Source organism: Sceloporus undulatus, chromosome 2, assembly GCF_019175285.1.
Source record: "Sceloporus undulatus isolate JIND9_A2432 ecotype Alabama chromosome 2, SceUnd_v1.1, whole genome shotgun sequence".
In the NCBI taxonomy this organism is placed as follows: Eukaryota; Metazoa; Chordata; class Lepidosauria; order Squamata; family Phrynosomatidae; genus Sceloporus; species Sceloporus undulatus.
This window is the reverse complement of record NC_056523.1, coordinates 250,212,082-250,229,905: the sequence shown is the minus strand read 5'-3', so window position 1 is coordinate 250,229,905 and position 17,824 is coordinate 250,212,082. Positions and strand designations below refer to the sequence as shown.

The 17,824-nt window shown below is 39.0% G+C and overlaps 1 protein-coding gene across 3 annotated transcripts in view; it reads left to right on the top strand.

Annotated features, from left to right (window-relative positions):
* Positions 1–14,960, top strand: part of FRMD3 (FERM domain containing 3) — a 144,915-nt gene extending 129,955 nt beyond the window's left edge. For 2 of the 3 annotated variants that reach the window (XM_042453258.1, XM_042453260.1), the window contains 2 exons: positions 1,688–1,831; positions 11,278–14,960. In XM_042453258.1, coding sequence (XP_042309192.1) covers positions 1,688–1,831; positions 11,278–11,876 — 743 coding nt within the window. In that variant the 3' untranslated portion in view covers positions 11,877–14,960. The remainder of the gene's footprint in view (positions 1–1,687; positions 1,832–11,277) is intronic. The other variant, XM_042453259.1, reaches the window with a different exon arrangement.
* Positions 14,961–17,824: the final 2,864 nt, after the last annotated feature.

Below are 17,824 nucleotides of genomic sequence, written 5' to 3'. Positions count from 1 at the left end.
CCCCTATATGTCTCATCAAACAAACAAACAAACAAACAAACAAAAAACCAGACAAATAAATGGAAAAACCACACAGATTTCATTCATTAGCTTTTATGCAACTTTGAGAGGTACGGCCTTATTGAAAGGTTGTGTTTATTTTGAATAATTAAGAAAAGTCATTTTGTTGCTAATAATCTGTACATAGACATGAGAAAATCCAACTAATATTATTCAACACATTTTATTTAGACTAAATGATGTTATATGGTTAATGGGGAAGAATAATAATTCAGTATCATTCATCCTTATCACACTGTTGTAAAGCAGGATTCCCATTTTATACATGAGGACTGAGGCATAAAAGCATTGACTTGGACAGGGCCTCCTATGATTGAATCGGGATCTGAAGCCAACACCTGACTCCTATCTTGGCTCTTTTATCATTAAAAGTCTCATGGAGAAAGTGCGATATAGCCCTTCTTACCCAAATAGACAATATGAACATTTTGTACACTGTTGAAATCTGTTGCAGAAGCCAAACAGATAAAGCAAGTGATAGGAGTTATCAAGCGCCATAAAGGCTTCATCCTCTTTTAACCCACTGCAGGCTCTAAGCATTTGGATAGGGGTAAATATACCTTTGGTTTGTTAGAAAGAAAGAATTAGGTCTTCATTGCTTTGTAATGGAGACAACCAAATGATGGGGGAAGTTGGAGAGGATAATATGCATGTGAACACATGCTGACCACAAAATCATCAGAGTAAAGAGTAGGGACATACTCTTAATTCTATATCTAATCTATGTCAATTTCTTTTCAGTCAGTGACAGATCCATTGTGTCCAATTTCCATGTCATTATGTGAATTTAAAACACACTCACATAGCATTGTAATTTTGTATGTAGCATTCCATAACATACATATTTTGTATGCATCTTGTATACATCTTTCCCTATTATATATATTTTTGTACTTGCCTTTCTCTGATAACTGCATTCTTGTGTACAGTGTTTAATGAAATGGATTTTTGTACAGTTTTTGAATCAAGAACAGCATTGCAAAGTTCAGTGGAGTGCATAATCCAAAGGATATTCGTGTCCCAATTTGCCTGGTAGCCCTGGAAGTAATGTGGACTGAACAAAATTCTCCTCAATATTCCTGAAGGGGAAATATGTGTTCAGTGCTCTCCTCAAGGGCTTTAAACAAGAGATATTCAACAAATCTGTTTCACTCTGAGGTGGTGTTGGCATCATCTTGGTACAAACTCTGCAGTTTCCCCATTCTTTTTTATAACTTACCTGTCAGTCAATCACCTTTTTTTTTGCCCACAAAGGCCTCTAAAGCCCTGTTGTTCCTGGTAGAAGCTGGATAATAACCTGTTCTCCATCATCTATGGGTGCATGTGATGGAATTTCCATACTCAGCTCTTTTCTGCCTCCCCTTTTCTCCCTGTATAAAGTGCACAGATGAATGAGATCTTAGCTATCCTTTCCAGTCTGTTCCTCCATTGCATGTGGCTGGGATTATTCCTGTCCTGAAAGCCTCCTTGGCTGTTTTCTGTTGCTGGTTCCTTCAGACTGGAACTGGTTTCTTCCCTAAACTTGACCAACTCAGCAGCTTCTTTAGCTGACTGGCTGAGAAGCTGCTGCTGCTGCTGCTCAGTCCTTGCTCTCACTACTGCTGCTGCTGCTTTTATACTCTGGCAGGGGAAGATCCTGTCCTCAGTTCCCACCTGGTCCAGCATGACCCCATCCCTGTGTTCCTTCCTGGAAGCCTGGCAGCTTGGGAATCTGGCTCCTTCTCTGCACCACGTGATTCTCCCTCCCGTGTTCGTTTCCCCAGGTCTCTCGGTGAGTGACCAGGTTGGCCGGGTTGGCCTGGGTATGTGTGGAACTACTGATTTTTCCCCCCTTTTTAACTTAATCACCGCATATATGGGTATTTGTGTATACCTGGGGCAGAGGATGCTCTTGTGTGTCTGTCATGGAGGGAAAAACAACAACACTGGGAGAAAAAAGCAGGAAGAGACTGCTATAAGCCATTGTCCTTGATGGAATGTCATTATGATTTAGGGTTAAATGTTTTCTGGTGATATAAATAGGTAGTATCCTGACTCAGAAGAAGACGATGGTCCATGTAGGAGTGGGGATGTTTCACCACAGAATGGCATAGTGAGACACCCCACTTCTCAGGTCATGGGTTGGTAGTGTTCTCAGTTGTAATATCACATCCACTGCGATGAAAAATATCAGGGAACACTTTGGGATACTACTGACAATCTCTTTTAAGTTTTTGAATTGGCTTTGAAGCATAGGATTTGTACAGCATGGATGTTTTATTATCCAAACAATTTTGACATCCTCTCTGTTCAATTTTCCCACTTTAATTGCATTTATACAGTATTTACTTCTGTAGACTACTGTGCATTAATTGCCAGTATTTTTCCCCTTAGTCATTAGATTTATGCATTAGAGTCTGATTGGCCCTTTTGAAACCTTCATCCAAGGGGCATCTGTGAGTCATGAACTATTTATATAACTTTCATGAAGCTGCTCAAATTGCTTTGGTACTTTGTGATCCTTTTCCAAGGTTGTTTTCCTGCTAGCAGGGATGTAAGCTCATATTCCTAAATACAGACAATACTTACTCAATTATTTATTAAATTTTTATCCTGCACTCAAGTGGGCTAACAGTAATAAAATTAAAATATATTCTAATCTACATCAATCAACATCTCTAAACTACATATATAACACAAAATATAATCTAAATAAAATCTACCATAAAAAGTTTTTAAATATAATTAAAACATAGCAATAAAAAGGAAATAACACCTTATTACAGTTCATCTCAAAGGCCTATTTGTATGAAAATATCTTTGATGATTTTATGACTAAGATCTTCAGTGATTGTAAATTGTTTTTGGCAATGATGTGGGCTTATATTATGGACTGAATGATCCTTGTGGTCTCTTCCCACTTTGATTCTATGATTTAACGTTTATTGTTTGTTAATTTTCTAATTTGTGATAATGCTTTGAGTACATTTCTTTAAAGAAAAGAAAAGAAACTTCTTTTTATGACAGCGGAAGGAGAACAGGGAGGGAGCATGATAATCAGTTCCCCACTCTCGCATTAGCTTGAAGACACAGTAGGTCTCAGTCTTACCAAACAGTGATCTGCCTATGGGACTATAGTAGGACTATAGGAAACTCTTGTGTACTACATCATCATCCCCCTCAGCCCCCCCCCCCCCCACACACACACCAAGAACAGGACCCTGCTGAATGCAAGGCTGCAGATACCAGTGTGGAAAAATTGCCATAAAGGCTATGAGATTCTACAACAAGAAGTATGTTGCAGTCCTTCAACACAAGTTGTTGGGAGACATAAATGACCTAAACTCAACCCTGCAAGAGTGATGTGATAATGGTGCACACTGATGGTGTCTTCATGCAATAGAGATAGTCTTTGCCACATTCAGGAAGGGAAGATCCAGAGGATGTTTTCAAAAACAAAGCTTGCATTATGAAGATTTCCAGACCTACTACATTACTTCACTATCCTCTTATAGTGCTGCTATTCCACTTTTGCTGTTCTGGCTGCCTCCTGTTGCATTCTGAGGTTTGTAGTTCAGTGAGGCCTAAGGGCCCTCTGACTGAGAATTTTAAATGCCCCTCCTTAAACTGCAGCCAGTGCAGTAAAAGTGGAATAGCAGCACTATAAGAGTGTAATGCTGTAATCTACTTGAAAACCTTCATCCAATCTAGCACTTCCACTTTTTACATTTGACCATCAAGAAGGTAGTATAGGGCTATCAATATCTAAATGGATTTCCTGTGTTCCAGCGCAATATATCTCTGAATATTAGATGCCAGGTGAGGGAAAGATTTACAAAAATATTAGTGAATTTGGAAAATGTGAAGAGACTATCACCATGTTTCTCATTATGCCTGTGTGATGTCAGTGTTCTAGAAATGTCCCAAAAATACGGGTAATTTTTTGTCTTAATTTTGTTGTGATTAGTATTTATCTGAATCAGAATCATCTTAACTGCTAAATGTTTGGCACATCTTCCAGAGAAACAGATTGAAGTTAGAGATGGATGCTTCTGAAGTGAAGGCTAGGAGTTTATTTTAGCCCTTTTGAGTTTAGCAAGAATTGCTTTTTTGTCTGTTTGGTATCCCTGAAGCAAAGCAGTCAGGCTGAACCACAATTAGAGGGTGGGAATTCCCTAGCAGAAATGTCTTCTTGGCACCTCATTGCAGTAATGATTCCCAGCATTAGGAGGAAATGTGCTGTCTAATACATTTGGGAACAGATCTAATCTGTTCTCTGCTTGCAGGCAGTTAGGTTTAATGAGTATTTATGTGTGTGGCTGACTCAGCTATATGATTTCAGGCGATATATTTCAGCACAAATTCTTCTTCTGTCCTTCATACATAGTTTTTCCATGTAACATGATATGATTTATTTTTGCACACGTGTATTTGTTGACCTTGACTGCAGTCCCCCTGGACACCCCAGAGTCATTTACTTGGGTTAGGAAGGCTGTCTTTGAATTAGGAAATACACTGTATGTATGACTTGCTGGGGCCCTTATAATTTTATAGATATAAAAATAGCATATCAGCACCATTTGTTGGCAGCCAGAGGCTTGCTTTTTATATCCTAGAAATGGCTCCAAGGGGTGTGTTTTGCATCAACAAGATTACATAGAGGCTGGAAGACTGAAAATATGGGAAAACAGCCCACAACAGGGAAGGGCTAGTTAATCATCTTGCCCTTCTGCTCTGCAAAGTAGCTATTTATTGAGAATTCACAGCAAAACCCAGAGGCAGGCTCTCTCTTTCCATGGGAAATGAAAGCAACAACATTACTCATACGGATGCTTAAGATCAGTCTCTACCTCTAATCAGCATGATATTCATTAGATGTTAACATTAATATTTGTATAGCAAAATCTTTATGGAAAAAAAAACCTTTTACTGTTTAGTATTATGTTGAAATACAATATAGTAATTTCTGTTTGGACAGGTGCCATTTGTGAGAATCAAACCTTTACTGTGTGCCAATGATGGCATTTTCAAAACACAGATTTCTGGAAAATGCTATTTCTGTTATTGCGTTTGACGCCTGATTGATTTGGTAGTGGAACTTTCTGGGTGGCATAATAACTTTGAAGCAAACATTACCTGTCTCCCTCCCTCCCTCATCTAACCTATACCTTATGCCTTTCCTCAAAGGACATACATGCATAGCTTTATATGAACCTGCCTTGTAACATGAGAGAAACTGCTTGGCCAACTAGTGCAGTGCTGTCTACACTGACCAGCAAAAGCTTTCTGTGGCTTCAAGTAGGGGTCTTCCCTACTTAAAGATGCTGGGAACGTTGGCATGGATCTTTTCCACATTATGTATGTGCTCTAACACCAAGCATCCCAAAGGTTTCATTATTTTATTTATCTGTTTTAATTAAAACCCTAATTTCCTAAAAACATCAGTTAGCATAGCAATCAACTAAGGTTTGCCCAGACAGATCTTTGCTTTTGTGTTCCACCTCCAAAATATATTGTTCCCATCATGTCATATCATAACATTATCAAATACTACATGGCATGACATCATCTGTAGATGTGTACCTGGGTGGTTTTAGGTGGAAGTATTGTCACATTCCAAAAGAGATCTGAATACTATCTTCCCTTTCCAATTGACTGGTTTCTCTAACAGGAACTAGAGAAAAATTTCTGCCCATTTCAAATCCGATTGTGCTCGGTTTGGATAATCAGACAATGTACTCCCTCCCCTAGCTCCAAATTTTCCTTTCAGGTGTTATACCAGCTACTGCCAATAGGAACAGTGTTCTGTTCTCACAGGAGGTTTCTACAGTGATAGCTCTTCTCCACTAATGGAGGCCAAATGTGGGCACCTCAGCTATATCCTGATAAGCCTGGCATAAGCAACATTGAGGTAGATTACACTGTAAAGGGCTACTCACACAAATTAGAAGGGTAGGTTCTCAATTAAAGAAGAAAATGCAACCCTAACATGAGAATTCATATAAATTTACCTTTATTTAAATATGGGCACTTGTGATGTTTTGCTGTCCATTGTTTCATTACTCTTCATTGTAGTCCAGTAAACATATTTAAGGGCTTAGGCTGGTATGTGCAGTGCAGCTGTTTGTTAGCAACTGCTGGGGAAATGGTTGGCATTTGCAACTAATTGCATTGTGCCTTGTGAGACGCTTGGAAATGTTTAAAAATAGTCTCCTATTCTGTTCTCTGGTGGGTTACTTCTATTGGCTGTGTTAGAAGCCTGATACTTGATTCATTCAGCAGGACGCACCCAAGCTGAACAGAGTGAAAACTAAGCAAAGGTCACAGCCAGTATGGGTGACTAGCTGAAAAGGCTGCTGTAGAAACTGTACCAATTAGTCAATATGGTGAAATGCCTAGTAAAAATCCAAACCAGGCGAAGTATTCATTTGCGAATGGTTAACCATTGTAGCAAAGATGTGTGCATTCGTCTGCTGAGACATGGCTCTAGAGTCACAGCTACAAGTGCTGGTAAGTTGAAGTTCACTTTTCCTTAATTTCAGCTTTTTATGAGCAGAAAGGTCTTGTTCTGTGTTCCATGTCTGCTTAATCATCCTGATAGAGTCCACCTGATGAGTGTGATGAATTATAAGAGTAATACCTGAATTGATGCAGCTTTCAACCCCCTCATCTGACATAAAAGAAAAGGGGGGCAAGACATTAAGATGGAGTAGGAGGAGTATAAGAAACAAACAACTCAGTGCAGAACTTGCTTCTAGGATGAGGTTTGTGCGTAATTTTTTATTTCAGCTGACTAACTTACTTGATGGAAAGAAACATATATTTTAAATATATGTACAGAAAGAGTTAACACTGAAATAATCTCATGGCTGTTTAATACATAGAAGGTGTAAATCAAAAGAACTAGTTTGCCTACATAAAACTTTGCAGCACACTATGTATTGCAAACAGTGTAGACCCATGACATTTAATGTTCAGTCTTTCAAGTGGGGAAGGGGAGGGTGGGTAGAGCCAAGTACAGAAAGCTACAAACTCTCAGAGAAAGTTCTGTTTCATACAGTCACAACAGACCTTTGATGGGTTTAAATTATATTGTAACATTTTAGGGCGAAAGATTTATACGATCTGAAGAGAAACCAGAGTATATTGTAACATTTTGATGCTGTCTCTAGACATTATGGAAGATACTAACATTGTTTATAGCAAACGGGGGGAAATCTACCGATCTCTTCTTTAAAAAAAGAAGCCAGAGCACTAGCTTGTCTGGCAAAATAAAATCATATTACAAAATAAAAATCATATTGCCATAAATGAAAACAACATCAGTAACATTGGAAAATTAACAATTAATTAGGAATAGCTAGTCACAAGGAGGAAATAGAAGGAGGAGGAAAGCAGAAGAAAATGAACAGAGCATTCTTAGCTCGTACCAAAGACCTCTCTGGAAAAACAGATTTTAATTTGGTATCTCAAATTACTCAAATACTTGGGCTAGGCAGGCCTATCTAGATAGAGTATTCCATAGCACCAAAAGAAGGAAGACCCTAAGACCTCCTACTTCAACCAGTGGAATCTTAGTTGGCAAATGAAGTGTCAGGGGATAAGCAAAGTGGGAAGGCTGTCCAATAGCTGCCCAAGTCTCAAGCCATAGAAATGAATATAGTATAGAAATGAAGGGAGTGGGCATGTAGCAGTTGGAGTTGATACAAAATTCTTTAAAACTGTTTTAAATGTGTCTGAGATGGTCAGATAGATCTGCATTCCTTTCCTTTCCCCCAGAAGCCTCTTTCTGGCCATTTCCCCCCTGGAATCTTGGTTGTCAAGTATATACATTGCTCACTAAGTAAACCACTAATAAAGTAAGAGCTACTTACCCTGTGGTGAAATTGGTGTTAAAGCAGTATGTGATCACTGGAAATGTGGGTGAGGCAAATACACCTCAAGCACATGGATCCTTCTCATGTAATCATTGCTTGGCAAACCATGTGCACCACACATGTGGTTACAATTTTCACATGAGTAGGATCTCACAATGGGAAACATCTTTCGTACTGGTAGTGGTCTGTATTAATGGAATCTAATTAGGGCTTTTATAAAGAGGTGGAACAATCTGCCCAGATTACCTGCCTGACTCTTACTATGTGTCAGAAAGATAGATGTGCTCAAACAATATGGAAACATTGGAACTTTCACCAGAGGTATTGTTTGAACATGAGAGCCAGTGTAGTGTTTTGAGGGTTGGATTAGGACTCTGAGAGGCCAAGGTCTTTAAATCCCCTTTCGTCCATGGAAATCCATTGTGTGGTCGTGGGCATGTCATACTCTCTTCGCTTCAGAGGCAGACCCTCTCTGAACATACCAAGAAAGCCCCATGATGGGTTCACCTTAGGGTCCCCAGAAGTCAGAAACAACTCGAAGGCATCCAAAAATTACAAGTGTGCACTTAATATACTGTACTTTAATCAAAGATAAAGTAAGGAAATTACCTCAAGAACAATGACAAAACTCAGTGTTGAAAAAATGCATCTTTTCATTTGAGCGTAAGAATTTACAGTAAGAAAATATTGTAATACATCCTTCCCCCAGCTCCCTGGACAGTTCCCTTCTGGTTATTAATATAGTGGTGAAAAAGGTAGAGGTATAGACCAACAAAACAAACAAAGTGCTTACAAGAATAATCAGTGATTTCTCTTATGGCCAAACCTATCAGAAATATTTGACTCATCTATATATACCTTGGTTGAGCAGAAGCCAGAGCTCTGGGAATAGTTGTGAAGTTAACCGGGTATGGACTTGTTAAACTGTGCAATTCTAATTCTCACAGGCATATGTCCACTTATGAAGATATGAGACCACAACATAGTTCTGGCGGTTGTTTACAAAGTGTTGTATAAACAAACTGACATATTTTATTAAAGCTGGTATACAAGAGATTCAGTTTTAGAACCAGCATGGTGTAGTGGTTTGAATGTTGAACTACAGGGCTGTCTTCATGGGCCAAAAGGCCTGTGTTCTCCCCAGTCTTGTGCTGCCCTATTCAGACGATCCAGGCCAATTCCCACAGGTCAGGATAGAGCAGACTGGATGCAAATCTGGCACTTCCAGTCTGATCTGGGCTCAAAGAGGCCTTAGTGAGGTTCAAAATGATCTGTTGTTTGCTGTGGAACTTTTTGGAAACTCCACTGCAATGCCCAGCAGGCTGGACAGCCCCATGTGCCCCTCACCTTCCTCCACTATCTTCTCTACTGAGAAGCCTCCTATTGTGGTGTCTGACATGGAAAGGGGGTGCCTGGCCACATGGGTATAGGTAGGTGCACCATTTGCATGTCAGATGCCACAATGGCGTCTTCTCAGTAGAGGCAACAGCAGAGGAAGGAAAAAGGTGTGTAGTTGTAGCAGGTCCATGTGCGGTGGCAGGTAAATGTGTACACATCTGCTCCTCTCCATGCTGGCCCAGGGACTGACTAGGTCAGGATAGCACAGGCTTGGTCTATCTGCTCATTCCCTACATCTCAAGACCAGCATTCAAATCCTTGCTCAGCCATGGAAACCCACTGAGTGACTCTGAGCAAGTCACATTTTCTCAGCTTCAGAGGAGGGCAAAGACAAACTCTCTCTGAACAAATCTTGCCAATAAAACCCCATAACAGGTTCACCTTACAGTTATCATAAGTTGGAAATGACTTGAAGGCACCCAGCAACAACTGTAACTTTGCATACACTCACCTGAATTTTCTAATGGCTTGTAGGTTTATTGCAATTACTTTAATTGCTGTAATATTCATAATGTCTTCCTATGAAGGACACTTACTCAACCATAATGTCAAGTCTGCTTCCCTACTTTGTATTTTCGGTGATCCTTTGAGAGGGCTCCCACAAAAACTCTGAATTCTTGGTGTATGGAGGTTGAGTTTACACTTTCTCAAGATGCAGAGTCCATATGGTGTTACTTTTGATAGCTGGCCACTATCAAAATGAAAGATTCTGTAACCAAGAAAGGGACATTTATGAGTTTCTTCCCAATGTGGGAAACCTATTTTTAGACTAGGATCTTATGCTTAATCCAAAAAAGAAATTTTAAAGCTTTGCTTCATCCGTTCAATATATCTTCACTCTATCTTTCACCTTAGAATACCCAGTGAAGTTTCAAACATAGTAATAGTGAGAAAACAATTAAAGTAGTTGCCAGCCAAAAATGGTGGGTTATACTGGATATGAATTTATGAAAGAGCTTTTAAAAGGTTAAAGAAAGTATTGACAAGACCATCTGTGCTGAAGAAGTAACAATGGCCTGTTACAGACAGCCAAAATAAAGCTGCTTTGAGTCACAGTGGAGGTATGGTGTTTCAATGATGCATGTGTCCTAAGAGTCCAGAAGCCACACCAAAGCCACGCTCCAGTCCTTAGGGCTGGAGAGTGGCTTTGGTGCAACTTCTGGACTCTTAGGACGCATGCATCATTGAAACACCATACCTCCACTGTGACTCGAAGCAGCTTTATTTTGGCTGTCTGTAACAGGCCAATGTAAATGATGTAGTAATAGCATCAGCAAAGACTAGTTCTAGATGCCATATTGTTACAGAATGGCTGGCCTGTGGCAGGCACTTTAAAACTCTGGAAATCACCCAGCAGAACTACACTTAATAGAAAAGGGAAGGTATTTGAACAAGCGAGAGTCTATCAATTCAGCCATGAAAAAATTGTTTCTGTGGAAACCATTGTAGCCAATTCTGAGAAAACATTTGTATAATGCAATTCCAGGAATACTTAGAGACTTGGGATAATTACTAATGCTAACAAGAATATGAAAACATTTGCCAATCATAGCATAATTGAATTTTAATCTACTCCAAGGGCAGTGTGGGTTAGTATCCAGGGAAGGCAAGTGGGACACTGCCTTATCCATCACTAATCTGGGCATGGAGAGGAGTGTTCGAGGCATATAGTGTCAGCATATAGTGTGGCATCTGAACATTATTGTGAGGTTAACAAAATGTGAGTTTCCATTTTAATTTTTAAAAGCATCTAACATGTGGGTCCTGCATTAAACAGAGTAGAATGATATGCCTATCTATCTATACACCCGTATATACACAGACATATAGTTTTGAAAAGTGTAAAACTCATTTCACTTAACTGAAAGTACCAGGTTATGAGAATCTTCCTTGCCCTGTTATTCTCCTTTTTGAAGTGTATGCTTGAGAGCCTAAAATATCTCTGCAATAACTGTTTTTATAGGTATCCAGCTGCCGAAAGAAGATGATGTTTCAATACCTATGATATCCAATTCTCCTGCTAAGGAAGCAGATGACAGTTCAGATCTTTCAGTTGAAGAGGAAGAGAAAATCAAGGAAGAGCCTTTAACAATCTCAGAATTGGTATATAATCCCAGTACCAGCTTGCTTCCCACTCCTGTTAATGATGAGGAGATTGACCTGCTCTTTCAGTCCTCTCCAAGGGCAGAAAATGCGAAAGATGACACTGATTCATTTGAAGAACTGGAGGCAGATGAAAATGCATTTTTGGTTGCCGAAGAAGAAGAACTGAAAGAAGCTCGGAAAGCACTTAGATGGAGCTATGACTTTTTGATGGGCAATATGAAGATAAATGCTGCTGTGAAGAGCTTTTCCAGACTTCTTATTGTTGGGCTTGGAATCCTGCTGATTTTTTTCCCTCTTCTTCTTGTGCTCCTGGAGTCAGACCTTGATATCTCCTTCCTCCATGAAATCCGTCAGACACCTGAATTTCAGCAGTTTCATATTGAATATTACTGCCCTTTTAGACGGTGGGTGGCCTGCAAAATAGACTTTGTCGGCCACTTGCTTGGCAGCTCTTAAACTGTACAAATATGCGAAACAACTAAGGGCTATATTCAAAACTAGTGAATTTTAGTCAGTACTAGGTGCTCATAAACATTTTAAAGGACATCAGCAAATAGTTCTTCATTTTGGATCCATAGTATATTTCCAAATTCTTAAGTTTCATTTCTGTGATTGAGCAATTGATTTAGCTACATGGTAGTCTTTCAATAACCAAAAATCAATTTTCCCCTTCCTTCTCTGTTTTAATTAATGACTGAATAGAACTGAAATATATCATCAATATCATTACAAGCCATGATGTACTACATTTAAGCATTAGCAACAAAGGAACAGTAATGCTTTTGAATATACTCCTTAGTGAAACAGTCTCTACTAACCAATGCCTATACAAACAACCCTGATTGCTGGGATTTTCTTTCTTGGTTTGGTTTTTCATTTTTAAAAATATTTTTATGTGTTTACAAGATTTTGGTAAATTTTTAGCAACAATAACTTCTGAAGATATTTAAGTGTACAGATTAGTAAAATAAATGCACAAGGGCATGACATGAATTTTTAAAATGTTTTAGCAATTTTTTAAAAAATATGAAGAGTGAAATTCTTAAGAGATATGCACAAGATGGTGAGTAAATGAGATGGGAAATCGGCAGGGTCTGCTAGATGGAGTTGAAATTATATTTAGACTGGGGTTTCTGAGAGCCAAGCTACACATTGCAAAGCAGCCACAGGGTTCCTTTGTAGTGGTAATGTGATGGTCATTTGTAGGTAAACGGTTGTATGGCAGGAGGAATTGCTTAAACCCACTTCCACTTCCGTCTATCAATTCTCTCTTGAAACTTGCTTTCCTACACATTTTCCTACCCTTCCCCCCTTTTTCCCTACTAACACCAGTCATGTGGGGAAACGGTTTGAAGGGGCATTTGCAAGAGAGAATCAGGTTTGCAGGAGAGTATGTCACCTATCTGTTGATCCTGCCTTGCAAATTCCTCTTGCTCCTACATTTGTGTTAGGTGGCAAACAGAGAGTTAAATTTATGTGTAGTTCTGCCCAGCAGTTCTAAAGGTGAAGAGAGGTAAGTATTTTTGAAATGGTGGCAATACCGCTTTTCCTGTGGTTTGCCACTTCCATTAGTATACAAAGGTAAGGCAATGCAAGTACAGTTTTGTAAGAGGTTTGGGTAATTTTTGATTAGCTGTAGATTATTGTACATAACATAGAAATGTGGATATATGAAAAAGTCTAGCTAGACCTACATAAGTACATTAGAAGATAAAAATACACCAATCTCTAAAAATAAAGATTCCATGCAAAGCATCTTGTCCTTCAAATTCTAAACATTCAAAGTTAAATTTCTTAGTCCCAGATTCTATTCATTACCATTTTGTCATCATAAACCCCAGAGTCACCATTTCATGTGTTATTATTTCCTGTGCATGATATCTCGCTGACCTAATATAAGTGAAAATGGATAAACATTCTTTTTTCCCCCTTAAATGTGTCCCTTTGACAGTGGTGTGTGGTTATCTTTGTTGTCTAGATGTGCTGGGGCTTTTGTGCCTGTGTAGCTCCAGGTATGTCGAAGAGGCTATAGATGCATAAAACCTTATGTGTGTAGAGAAAATAAGTAGGTCTCAACTTTGAAACAGAAGAGCAGGAAAAGCACCAATTGCATTTTATATTCTGTAGCATGGATTGCCTGATATGTCCCCTGCTCCCTTACCTAAATGTTTCGGTCACAGGACTCTTACAGTGCAAACCTATACTTGCCTACTAAGAAATAAGCCCTGTTAAGATCAGTTGGGCTTACCCTAGGTAAATGAGTATAGGAGTACTACAGTATTTAAGTTGTGATTCAGGTCAATATCAGTTTTTTGCCTCTTTGGAAAAAAAATCACTCCATTATTTCTTTTAGGTTTGTTACTGTTTTCTCTTTCTTTCTTTGGGGGGAATTTACCGGTGTATTAATATTTAATAATTTTTGTTTCATTTGCTGCTAGAACAACCTATTGACACAGTTTTTAAAAGTTGTTGTGAATAGCTTAACTGAAGCTTCATAGGGTTTCTTCCATTAACATGTGGAAGCAAATGTACAGCACAATCTGTCTCACCTCAGATAGTGCCTGTAGTTTGCTCAATGAAGATTCAGTTTACAGAGAAAAATGTGAGCCCCTGATTCAGAGCTCTGTGGGAGCACTAAAGTGTGTGCTGGATCAGGGTGCAAAAATCTGTTTTGTTTCATTTTTTAAAAATGCACAAAATGTTCCTTTGTGATCCAGAGGATGAAATCATGTATGACTTTACCTTCAAGGTTTTATTTCCAGGTTCTGCCTTAAAGTGGCTTTTTTAAAACATTATATGGTTTTAGCACTTTGATGCCACTTTGGCTGCCATGGCTGCATCCTATGAAATCCCAGGGTTTGTAGTTTGATGAGACACTAGGACTTTCTGGCACAGAATTCTGAATAACTGATAAAACTGCAAATCCCATGTTTACGTAGGATGGAGGCACAGCGGCTAAACTGGTATCAAAGTGCTATGTCTGCACAGTGTGAAAGAGACCATATTCATCACTCCTTGGAAGAATTTCAGATCACATGTTCGATGTATATTTAATCCTGTTGCAACTTCTAACTAAATTCTTTCTGTTGAAATTAAGAATCCAATAAATATACAGTTTCTCTAATTTTTAAAATAAAATCATGTCACCTGCATTGTAGGAGCTACAGCTATGGGAGCAGGCAGTATAGCATTGGCAGACAGGGTACTAAAAATAACTGTACTCTGCATCTTATAAGTATATATGATTCACTACACCCTTTCATTATAAACAGTTAGGTCTTGAGTTCTAAAATGTAGTTTTGTCCATATCAGTGCTCCAGAATCAATCAAAGCACTTGCTAAATATTCTCTGATTTGATCAGGGCAAGACTCAGTTATGTGAGGAACAAGAGTACCTCAGAGAATGGTCTGTGCAATAAGGATACAGATAGTGTTAAATGCAAATGTACATACATAGATGAACATTTGGATTTATATATGCATCTTCAAACTTTAGCAGAGTTTTAGAGCAGGAGTGAAGAATGTGTGGCCCTCCAGATATTGCTAGACCAGGGGTAGGCAACCTGCGGCCCGCGGGCCGGATGCGGCCCGGCGAGGCCTTGGGACCGGCCCCAGCCTGGTCCTGCCGCCGATTGCCGCCGGGGTCTTTGGGGGGCAATTGTCTATAGAAGCCTCAGAAACATGCATTTATATTAATATTTTTTTAAAAATCAGCAAATTTTTTCCGTGTCCTCCATTTTTTTTAAAAAAGTGTCTTCCATTTGAAAATTTTGTCCTACATTTGTCCCAGTTTATTTATATATTTATTTTTTGGCTTCGGCCCCCCAGTTGTCTGAGGGACAGCAACCCGGCCCCCGGCTCAATAAGGTTGCCTACCCCTGTGCTAGACTTTAACTTTTGTCAGTTGTACCCAGAGGTGATGGTTAATGGGATTTGTAGTCTTAACTATCTAAAGGGCAACATGTCCTTCCTCACCACCTGCTACTTAAGTGAACTGTATCCAATTGTGTGTGCTTGTAAAGGGCACCTCTTCTGAATAAAAGAGAGAAATGAAAAGAGAGTGGGGAAAAGATGCATATATAATGTACAGCATGTATTGCATAGACTGAAACAAGGTATCTAGTACTGGAAATATCAGAGCTGGCATATGAAGAGTCCATAGATAGTATTGTGTTATTTCTGTCTGTGCTTGGAATATAGTGTAGGATGTTACGTACTTGAAATCTATTTTGTGATTTGTCTAGTATTTATAAATACAACTCTGGGAAGAATTAAATTGGGTTGATTTCATTGAAATGCAATCACACACACACACAAAAATTAGGGGGAAATGTACCTGTAAACTCAAGCCTTATCTTTGTAAAGTGAATTTCACATTTCTATGTCAACATCATGGTTGTTTTATATGTTAATAAAATGACAGGAATCCCTAATTAAAAATATATTGAAAAAAGCCATTTTGTGTTCAATCCTTATTGTGCTGTAAATTAATTTGGAACAGAAGTATTGGTTATTGTTGCTGGAGTAATAGGCATAGCATTTAATAACAACAGGGTAAAGGTGCTGTAGGCTATATTTCAGAGGAAGGAGCTGGCAAAACTACCTATGAAATGCATGGGGTTGCCATAAGTCAACAGGCATCTTGAAGGAACATACACATAATTATGTAGTTTAAAATTTGATGTGCTCGCATACAGTACATTAATAGGAGTAGGTACACTCACAGCTGTAATGGTATGTGATCATGAAAAATATTGTAATGGCACTACAGAAATATATACTGAAAAATATTTAGAATGAGCAAATCTATGGAAATTAAACTTAGGCCATATTTTCAACAGTAATTACATAATGACCTATCCATGTCTGAGATATATCATGCGAGAGGACCTCACTTGAACATTTCTATTCATTTATTATATTTATAATCCTATTATTCCTCTAAGCCAAGGGTATGAATCTAGCAGGTTGTGTGACACTTACCACCACCACTGTTCATTGTTGTTGATATTTATATCCCATCTTTTCCCCAAAAATGGGAACTCCAGGTAGCTAATACAACATAATTAAAAATACAGAAACATTAGAATAGCATCAAACTTTAATTATTTTTTTAAAGAAGCAGGGATTTTAAAAGAAAAAACAAAAAAGTACAGCATCCTTTCCAAAACCCTTTCCTTTAAAAATCTTCATTTCTCAAAAGCCTACTGGAATAAAACAAGACTTTGCTATTGGCAGAAGGACACAGAAGAGAGTTCCAGAGCCTAGAGGCAGTGAACAAGGAGATGCTCTCACAGCCCCCCCTAATTCTGCCTGTGAAGGTAATGGGACTGAAAGAAGCCCCTCTTTTGAGAATTTCAGGGTCCTTGGCATCCCGTGTCCACCTTTTCATTCCACCCCGATGCAAAAACTGTGCCTACATTAAATTTCCAGAGGTGGTGATTCATACAACGCAAGGGCATACTGTAGTCATTTTTGGGTTTAATTAGGAAAAATACAAACAAACAAGAAACAGTGCTGGAGGGAACCAACCATTCAATTTTAAAAATCTCACAGTATCTTAGCCGTCGCTCCCAGTTTTACAGGAGCAGCTGAACTACCACCCAAATGGTGAGAAATGGCTTCTAGATCCTCCTAGATCACCCACTGGGCTCCCAGCCTTTTCCCCTGTAATCTTACAAGGTAATTTATCAGTATCTGGGAATCAAGTGCTAACAGGATCCTGATGGACCAATTGTAGGTGGAGTGCCAAATGGTTTGGTCCTGGGCCCAGCATTGTTCAACAATCAACATAGTTCTTGTTTACTTGGATGAAGGAATTAAGGGGATGCACACCAACTCTGCAGAAGGCAACAAAGTGGGAGGGATAACTCATACCTCAAGAGATAGAAGCCAAGATACTGTTGACTTGCAAACCAACTTTGGCATAGGTGGCAACATAAACACAGTGTCTGGGACATGCAGAGAAAGACATGCTACTGCTGTCCAGAGGAAAATACTCCTGAGTGCTTGTCTCTGCAGTGTCTGGCCTCTTTAAAGCTAAAGGGGCTCTGGGAAGACTGCCTTGGGAAACTACCCATCCTATGCTGCATTCACAGGGTGCTGGACCAGATGACAAGTAAGATCCCTTCCTACTCGATGAAATGAGACAGTAGTAATGGTGTAACACTTCCCTATCACATTTGCAAGCGTGTAGAGAAACATCTTGAGAAAGCAGCAATGGATAAATGTCTTTGTAAATCAGGAATTGTTCTGAGGTTCTTTTGGTTCCATTTTAGAAATGTTGTGCCCTGAACATACGATAAAATAGATGTAAATCCAGAGACTGATGAGACAGCACCACCTGCTGTCTCTGGAAACAACTTCTCTCCAAAGATTATATTTTTTACTGTGAACACATTATT